This window comes from Malurus melanocephalus, unplaced genomic scaffold, assembly GCF_030028575.1.
Source record: "Malurus melanocephalus ecotype Western Australia unplaced genomic scaffold, MMel_1.1 scaffold_960, whole genome shotgun sequence".
Lineage (NCBI taxonomy): Eukaryota > Metazoa > Chordata > Aves > Passeriformes > Maluridae > Malurus > Malurus melanocephalus.
The window spans coordinates 40,779-49,945 of record NW_026624192.1 but is presented as its reverse complement, the minus strand read 5'-3'; the positions used below and the strand labels follow the sequence as shown (position 1 = coordinate 49,945).

Sequence of the window (9,167 nt, the reverse complement as noted above, 5' to 3'; positions counted from 1 at the left end):
GGTGCCACCTGCCCCGCATTTCCTTGGCAGTCGGTGCTGCGGCAGCGGCCAGAGCTGCCCCCGATGCTGCGGCCCCTGGCGTGGAGCACCCACGAGCTGGGGCCCCTGATCCGCCTCTGCCTCCTGGACCAGCACTTCCCGGCCTTCGTGGAGGACGTGGAGAGGGAACTGCGCAAACTCGCCCAAGAATGAGGCGCGCCCAGCTCTGGTGATTAAAGGTTGAAAACCAAGGCCCTGGGGGTTTTTTGTCGGTGTTTTATTTTTAAAAACAGGTGAATCCACTTTTTATACATCATTGCACTTCAACAAATACACAGAACACGAGTTCATGCAGCTACAGTTACGCACATCATGAGAACCCTGGTAGGTCTATTTCTACAATCTTTAAATCATGAGAAATTACAGTGTCAAACTAAAGAGGAATAACTAGTTGCATAGAATATCACCATGCTGTAACATTTCATCATTTAAACTAAAAAAAAAAAAGGAAAAGAAAATTATAAAAGTTTGCCTGAATTGAATGTACAAGAATATGTCGAACACATCAGTGCAAAAGGATTTGAGAATTTACATGAGTTAACAAAAAAAAAAAATCACTTAAAAAGCAATCATATATATATATTTATAAACTGAAGGTTTGTTTTTGTTTCCAACTGCATCCCACSACCACCACCACCAGCCCCTGGCACCACCCAGCCCCGATGCCCGACAGGACACCCCGCGCTCCATGGTTAAAGCCCTTAAGGAAATTTCAATGTCCCTGCCGCGAGCACCGGCCTGGCATCGCTCCCTCCTTCCAGCCATACAGTAAGGAATGAATATCAGCAGCTTCAAAATGAACCACAACGACTTCTGGTTTCCCCTCCCCCAAATATAAATATATACTGTATATATCTTTAAGTTTTGCTGTACTTTACAAAAGAAGTCTCACTAGATGGCAGCGGTGCGGTTTGAGCGGTGCCGAATTTAACAGCTACAGGAAGTAAAAAACAGCGCATGCGTGAACCCGCCTGGCTACTGCTTGTGTAAAGAGAGGAAAGGAGGAAAAAAAAAAAAAGCAACATCCACAGCACATCAAGCCCAAAAGAGTTTACACCTTCTACACGGAAGCATTATTAAAATTCATCTGGCTAGGTCATCCTTGCAGGAGAGGCTAAATAAGGCATGCGTTAGACAGTCATATTGTTGCTCACTTGGAAAGGAAAGAAAAAAAAGAAATCAGACAGAACTGGAGTTCTAGAACCAAGAGTTCCAACCCTTAAATTTAGCAGGTCATATTGCCATCAGTCTCTCAGAAACTTAAAGCTCTAAAAAAGAAAYGAGAAAGAGGTGCTAGTCAATGGTGAACAGCGTGAGCCGCCGCAGCCTGCAATCCCCGCGCTCCCACCGCGGGGCACGGCTCCCGCCAGCCCCAGCTCCACCTCGGAACGGGCGGGCAGAGGGCTCGGCAGCTTTGGCTAGCTTTTAGCAAGCAGGTCCTTCCACCACCCGCCTGTCCGAGGAGAGCAGTGTTTGGTACCCCCCAGCGCTCCCCGGGGCGCGGCAGAAGCCGGCGCCATCCTCGGCGCGGTGGGAATGTTCTAATCCAGGGATCGCGTTTGCTGCCGCGCCCCCCGCGCTCCGGGCAGGAGGGCTCAGCCTGCCTGCTCCCAGCCGGGYGCAGGCAATACTTACATGATGAGSATTTTTAATTTGTGTTTCTCTGGCGTAAGTTTTTGTCTTTGTGATTGTTTGTAGAATTGGTTTTCCTGCGGGAAGGAATGCACCAARATCAGTCACAGATACAGGAGAAATGGATGGTATTCGTACCTCATTAAACAGCATTTCACAATTCCTCCCTTTAACGGGCTGGAGACAACGCAATTTCAGACTTTATTTTAGCGCAGTATTTGTTTTCTAGCAAGATGCTACTTTTCTTTCCCTCGGTGCTAAGATTCGCACCAACGGGTGCGACACCATCTGTAACGTCACATGCAATATCAATCCTATGATTTATCACCTCCCACAACCCCCCAGATTAACCCAAATAGTGGGCTTTTTCCCTTAAAACACTTACATTGGCCCAGCTGGTTCATCATCTGCAGCAAGCGTGGCGATGCACCCAGAGAGAGACAAGGGAAGGAAAGAAAAAGAGAGTCAGTGTTTGCAGGGGCCGCAACRCGAGCAGCAAATTGAACTATCTACAGCATCAAAGGCCATTCCGGTCGGGAGTGCAAGGATCATGAGTTACTGTTCTGGATTCGGGTTTAATGGCAGGTATGTTGCTTCAATGGGTTTAGTTAACACTTGGAATGCTGGTCATGAAGGACTGCAACTGGAGCGGACAGATTGGTGCAACATGGTCAAGGCTCATCTTGTCCCCAAGTTCCAGTGGTTCAATCTCATAAAAATTTGATGAGGAGACAAACCAACGGTTCAGTTGTAAAATCCTGCTGGATGTTTGCTTGCATTGACTTTTTTTTCATAGATATTTTAATTTTTCAGCCATTTTTCCACTGCTCATGGGTAATTCCTGGTACATACCCCAGAGGGTACATCATCCCCCATGGATCAAACAACCTCTACATTCCCCATTTTGTTCAATGTTTGATTAGAAGGGACCAGGTTTGGAGGAGGCTGAAGGGGAACTCTGGATTCCAGCCCCAACCATGGTCCTTGGGCAGCGGCACCCAATGTCACCGGGAGGAATCGAGGTGCTGTGACACCTCYGGACACGCTTCAGCTGCAGAGGGCTGACAGCATCGTCCTGCCCGCGGCCCTCGGCAAAACWGTTCTCATTTAAGAATTGGCTGGGGGAAAAAAGAATCTGCCAATGAGGAATGTCTCACATTAACTCTCTCATGACCAATTGGACATTTTTGGCATTGTCAAACACTGGATTTTCTCCCGCGTTGCAGCACAGAGACAGAAATGCATTGACACCACAGTACAAGAATCAATCCAGGAACCTAACACTCCCACAGGTGGATTCTGGGGGTTCCTGGTTCAGGCACTTCACAGTTGCCATTCCCACCTCGAGCCAGAGGGATTTTTCAGGGAAGTCTTTGAGAAACTCTCAGCAGGATTCCACAAGGGTGCTTAGTGCACATGAAGCAGTTATGGAAATTACAGTCTTACAGTGTAGGCATCCGCATGAGCACACGCCAGGAGTAATGTCAGGGAAAGGGACATTACTCCACCTGGGCCTCCAAGGCAATGGAGAGGCAAAGCCACCGCTAGCACAGACAGTGACCGGAACAAAAAAATACTCCAAAAATAAAGAACTAACCACAAACCAAGAGCTGTACAGCCAAAAGAACAGACTAGCGACACACCAGTGTCCACAGAATTCCAGTACCAGCAACAGGAACTATCGGACACGGTACAGAGAACTGGGACTAGGAAGGACAGCCAGACATCAATGTGCTGTTGTATATACAGTGAGATATACAGAGACACATCAGGTACTTGAACACAAAGCACAGCAGAGGAATCTACAGCTTCCTTCCACAAACATCTCGGGGAATCAAAGGATCCGAGAGCAGCCGCGCTCCGGGCGCGACGAGCCTGGCAGGGATGGCGAGCCCCGGCCCCCAACAAGGCCAGCGCTGCCTCCGGCACCCAGCTCGGCTCCAACAGGCACCATCGACAGCTTTGGGAGTTTGTTTGGCTAGACTTCAGCGATATCAAACTGCACCGTGGACACTCGCTACAAAATGACCGGTTTCCACTTCTCTGCTCAAAGAATTAAATATGCCCGTTTCAGATCAGCAGGTTTGTGTATTTAAAAAAAAAAAAAAAGTGCTTCACATTTACAAAGGCTGCCATGGGTGATTCCTCACAAAGATCCCACAAAAAAGCCTGCTGGAATACTTTAACTAGATGGTGGATCCCCACCACTCCTCCCTGTCCCATCTCTAACCTAAACCAGAGATAAAAGGACTGAGGSAAATTCCCAGTCAGCCGCTTAGTGCTGGAAAAGTATCCCCAGTACAGTACAGACACAGACCGAACCCTCAGCAAAACCAGGGGCAACAGAACAACAGAAAAACCAGTACAAAATCAGACTAAAGAAAAGGTTCAAAACAGCAAACTGAAATCCAAATTAGTTGTGAACGTGAATGAGGAAGTTTTCAAGAGTGTTAACGTTATGACTTGTGCGTTGTATAGACTGAAGCGGAGGTTAAACAAACTCCAAAGCATGCAGAGCTCTCACTTACCACCATTTTTTAAGGGTATGATGCAATTGAAGGGGGAAAAAAAAAAAGAAGTCATAGTAACCGACAAGATCAATATAACCCGAAGCTTTATGCCACAGCCCTGCTCTAGGACGGTCAGTGACACCTACGGCGCGGGGACAGCRCTGCCGGCAGCACTCACTGACCACGCCGAGCCCCTCCTCCTGCTGCGACTGGGGGGCATCTGCAGGCTCCAAAACCCCACTGGTGACAGGACAAAGGAATGACGCCACACACGCAGCAAGGCCCTTCCCGTGGGGCGGAACGACCTGCTGCGTGGTGCCCCAAAACCGCGCGTTTCTGAMGCGAAAGGGGAGAAGGGCTGCTTGTGTTTAACACGTGGAATCAATCCCTGCAGGCAGAAATAGCTGGGAATTAAAACTGCAAGATGATGACAAGTTGATTTCCCTCAGCTCCTCCACTTGCATAGGAATGTGTTTTGTGCCCCCCCCTCCCCCCCAATCCACTTTCAGCCTTAATTTACAAGGCATTTTCGATGTCCCTCCATTTTTTTCCCCGCCTTTGGAAAGCTACAGGGTTTATTTTTAATATCGAATTAATCTTGGGTAGCATCTTGTGACTGGTGGAAGTTAAAAATGAAAYGCTAACAGGTTCTTCCAGCACCAAGATTCCAAATTTTTGCATCTGAAGGGATTCTAGAGCTTGGCTCATGCTTTAAAACCTGCAAAGAATCAATCCCATTTGGTCTGGGTTGGAAGGGACCTTAAAACCCATCCTTAAAGCCATGGGCTTAAACCCTCCACTGTCGCAGGTTGCTCCAAGCCCTGTCCAACACTTGGATATTTCCAGGGATCCAGGGGTAGCTCAAATACTCTGAAGGAGCAGCCAGGCCTGTGAAAACCTCATAACTTCCTAACCCTGACAGATTTTAAATGTAGGAGAGAAAAATGTGGATAAAAGGAGGAGAAAAAAAAACCAGCAAAATTATTTGTTACAAAAGGTAAAACGGTTGCAGTTAAAACAGTTTGTTTCTTTCGATTACTTACAGTAATAGCAGGAACAGGGAAAGTCAAGAAAAAAGCAAAAGAGGGTTAGAAAGAATGTGGGGGTTTGGATGGAGCTTCTGCAGAGCCAGGAGAAGAAAGGCATTAATGGGAAGTCTTTGGATTATGCTGAGGAATGAGAGGGGAAGAATGAAAAGGGACACATTATCACCCAGTCACCTCACGGTTTTGGTGGATTTCCAAGTAAAAACCGCTCCCATTCGTACTGGCAATGGAGCCAAGGGGTTTTTACTTTCTACTTACCCCAGGAAACACCCTTCAAACCAGGGGCTGTGCTAATTTCAGGACATTTCATCCAACAACAGCCCAAACCCCTCTCCCTGAGAAACCTTTGCTACACCACATTCAGGTCGTGCTGGCTGATCTATGAAACCGAGCAGCTCAAGCYGTCGCACAGAGGAGCAAAGCCATTCCCTTCCTCTCCTCATCCASGGGAGCACGGGGCTGCTGGAATTCCCTGCCTCCTTCCCACTGGGCATGCAGCTGCGTGCCAGGGCCCCAGCATGCCACGCTCATGCAGCTCCTGCCCCCAAAGCCACCAAAGCTGCATGTGGCCAGCCCGCTCTGGACATGCCAGCTCTCTCCGGACACACCAGCCCGCTCTGGACATGCCAGTTTTCTCCAGACATGCCAGCCCACTCTGGACATGCCAGCCCCCGCTGGACGTGCCAGCCCCCTCTGGACGTGCCAGCCCCCTCTGGACGTGCCAGCCCCTAGCTGCTCCCTGGGAAAGAGATGTTGCTGAGGCAGAACACTTGTTCTGAAAGGATGCGGGAATTCAAGCACCATCTGCCCTCCTTCCCCCTTCCAGGATGGGATCTGGATGTGCTGGGACAACCCCTCACCCGCAGGCACCTCCCGGTGCCACTGTTTTGTTGGAAACAGGGATTTCAGGGGTGCAAGGGTCCTTTGCTTGCTCTGCAGCAGCAGGGAGAAGAATCGTCTCCCAAACTGGAGTTGTGGGAAGGAGGAAACATTAGCCAAGGAGCTCCTGAGCAGCCCCGGCCCGAGGCACAGCAAGCAGCTCACTGGACACACAAAGCCAGCTCCATGCAAACCCGAACCCTGCAGTCAGGAAATGCCAAAGTTAAACGAGCGTCCCTGCTCCTCCAGCGTGGCAGYGCTTCCAGAGAGAACACTTCACAGTGGGAAGGGTTCTGAACAGCAGCCTTTGATCCCCCAAACTGCCAGAGAAACACAGAACTGCTCCAAGTGCGCCCAGGAATCCATCCCCAGGGTGTCTGCACCCTGCAGAATGTGGAGATCAGAGGGACACGGAATTCACTCAGCTGTCTCTCTGGGCTGGCCAGGCACTGGRGAAAAAATCCCACACACCTGAGAACTGTCTCAGCCAGAGATAACTGGGTCACATCCCCCAGGCCTAACTGGCACTTGTGCTCAGCACCAGACYGCTCTCACCCGAGGGGCTGTCCCAGCACACCCCAAACACTGTCATTTGTGTAGGTTCAACTGAGCCAGCCCTAAAAACAYCACCTGGGCACGGCCTGAGGGGAGAGCTCGGCGTGGGCACCTGRAGCTCCCAGCAGGATCCAAACCCACACCGCTCATCCTGCATTGCTCATTAACAGCTCCTCCTGCTCCAAAAGCCTTTGGTTTTCCTGAGCACGGGCACTGGCCAAGTTTAGCARCACTGCTTTTATCCGAATTTTAAGAAGAATCCTTAGAAGTGGCCTGAATAAGCCCCCTTTGCAGTAATCTATGCAGAAATGCTCACTCCTGAGCTCCTCAGGATGTTGGCCAGGACACCAGAGGGTTGCTGAGCAACGGTGGCAGACACCCTGAGGAGGCTCGGTGGCACCTAGGGGTACTGCAGAGTGGGGACACCACAGGTCCAACACCTGCAGCGCAGCCCTCGGGGTCCTGACAGGGATCTGCAGGGAGAGTCACCCTGCAGCAAGAGGATGTGCCCAGCCCAAGGGCAACGATGCCCTGGGCACAGATCCAGGGGCACCGTCCATCCTCAGACCTGCTGTGGATCTGGAGACTCGGGAAGGGCATTCCAGAGTTACTCCACCCCGGGAAGCTGGGGAGATGGTGGGGAAGAGGGAGCAATCTCAGTGCCTAAATTCAGAAAGGTGCAAGGAGAACGTTGCCATCCCTGCAGGATCAGCTCAGTGGGTGCTGCAGTACCTTCTCCTGTGGAGCTCTGCCATGAGCACAATCCCTGGAGCTGAGCACGTTCCACCCCACACAGGGATGGAAAAGGCCAGCGGGTGGATCCCGGCTGCTGCTACAGACCGTGGATAACGGTGCTGTGCTGCCTGCCCTCATCCTACTGGCTCAGCCATTGCTCCCTGACCTTCTTGCCCTGGCTCCCTGCAGAGCTGCAGGTGTGATTTTGGGAGCAGGGAGCTGAAACCCCAAACTCTGACAATTAACTTTGGCATTTCGTAACCATGCGTGGAAACGACTAAAACTCCCGAAAACCCAAGCCAGGCATCCGCAGGTGGGAATCAGCAGCTCCCAGTGATTCCCGACGCGTGCTTTGGGTGATGCCCCGCTCCTGAGGCATCCCCACCAYGGAAAGCTTTGATGCCGGGATGGAAAATGCTCGGCTCTCCGAGGAATGTGGGACTCAATCGGCATTTTGTGTCCCACCAGCCAGGAAAGCCTAATCCGCAGGGACGAACTGTAACACTCAGCAGGGAAATGCTCCAGGAGAGGGGACAGGGAGAGCATCCATACCCCACCGAGGGGTGGCCTTCAGAACAGAGCCCTGGAGTCACCTCAGCTCCCCGGCTCATCATCCTGGATAGCTCCAGGGGGGATGGTGAGCCTGGATCCCTCTGGAGCAGCCAGACCAGGAAAACCCAGAGGCCGGGAACTCTGCATCTCCAGCGGCAGCTTCCCTGCGCCACCAACGCAGGGCTGTGCTGCGATCTACTCAGCCCAAAGCCAATTCCTGCTGGATTCAGCCCATCTGGGGCTGCCTGTGGGGAATATCTCGGTACCGAATTCCCAACGCCGTGTTTTGGTCATTGTGAAACCTCTCCCAATGGAATTGTGAGCACAGGGAGCTGCAACCAGCACCATGGAGGTGCCAGAGAACACGGCAAGTGTCTGTTCCAGGCTTTGCAGGCTGGGGCAGGACAAAGTCCCCTGGAGCGCTAAGCTCTGCACAGGACATGCAGCACGGCCCGGCTGGGGTACTGCACACCCCTGCAGSCCCACACATGCTCTGGAAGCCAGCAGCGAGTGCTGCTTTCCTCCAAGCCTTGGCCCTTCTCCCCCTGCTCCATTTGTTCMGTGAGCTCTGGATGCTGCGTGAGGCCCAGGAAGGTACCCTCACACCCAGAGCAGTTTCACACCTCTGTTCTCATCCCCTGGGCAGCTCCTCAGCCACACTCGGCTGCCCTGGGAGCAGGAAAAGGCCTGGCCAGCCCAGCAGGGTGCTGAGGTCACTCCAGCAGCGCTGGATCCATAGTGTTCACCTTGCACAGGTGTTCTTGCCACACGCTGCAGCTTGCACATGAAAGGCTTTTTTCAGCGTGGTTTTTGCAAAAACTCAGCCTCACGCTGCCCCTTGCCCCAGCTGAGCACAGGGGAACGCGTGCAGGAGAAGCTCACAGATAAAAGTTACACTATTTGTATGCACCAAACACAGATGAACTAATTATTGCTACTGTCAAACCTGATAATAAACCCTATTTCTATAAAATCTAATCAGTGGCTACTATTAGGTAGGAGTTTCCTGAACTGCAGATTGAGCTACCCAGCAGAGTGAGAGCCCTCCCCCGCCTCTGAAGCCTGCACACAGCTGAGTTGTGAAGCACCTTTGAACTGCAGCCCCTGAAGTGCAATGATTGCTCAGTGTGGGGGTGATGTCCCCTCACAGCCCCAACCCCGAGGCCACAGGGAAGGGGGAAATGCCACCCTGGAGGAGCTGCTCCCAGCCCGGAGGCCA

General features: G+C 51.7%; 2 protein-coding genes across 3 annotated transcripts in view; one reads left to right on the top strand and one right to left on the bottom strand.

Annotated features, from left to right (window-relative positions):
• Window positions 1-212, top strand: part of REC114 (REC114 meiotic recombination protein) — a 15,774-nt gene extending 15,562 nt beyond the window's left edge. The window contains exon 6 of the mRNA XM_057386387.1: window positions 31-212. Coding sequence (XP_057242370.1) covers window positions 31-192 — 162 coding nt within the window. The 3' untranslated portion in view covers window positions 193-212. The remainder of the gene's footprint in view (window positions 1-30) is intronic.
• A 27-nt stretch (window positions 213-239) lies between these two features.
• The window catches only part of NPTN (neuroplastin), a 35,596-nt gene continuing 26,668 nt past the window's right edge, over window positions 240-9,167 (bottom strand). Inside the window, exons 6-8 of one of the 2 annotated variants that reach the window (XM_057386386.1) lie at window positions 2,057-2,078; window positions 1,675-1,748; window positions 240-1,307 (exon numbers count right to left, since the gene is read on the bottom strand). In XM_057386386.1, the coding sequence (XP_057242369.1) occupies window positions 1,688-1,748; window positions 2,057-2,078 (83 nt within the window). In that variant the 3' untranslated portion in view covers window positions 240-1,307; window positions 1,675-1,687. Of the gene's footprint in view, window positions 1,749-2,056; window positions 2,079-9,167 lie in introns of both variants that reach the window. The other variant, XM_057386385.1, reaches the window with a different exon arrangement.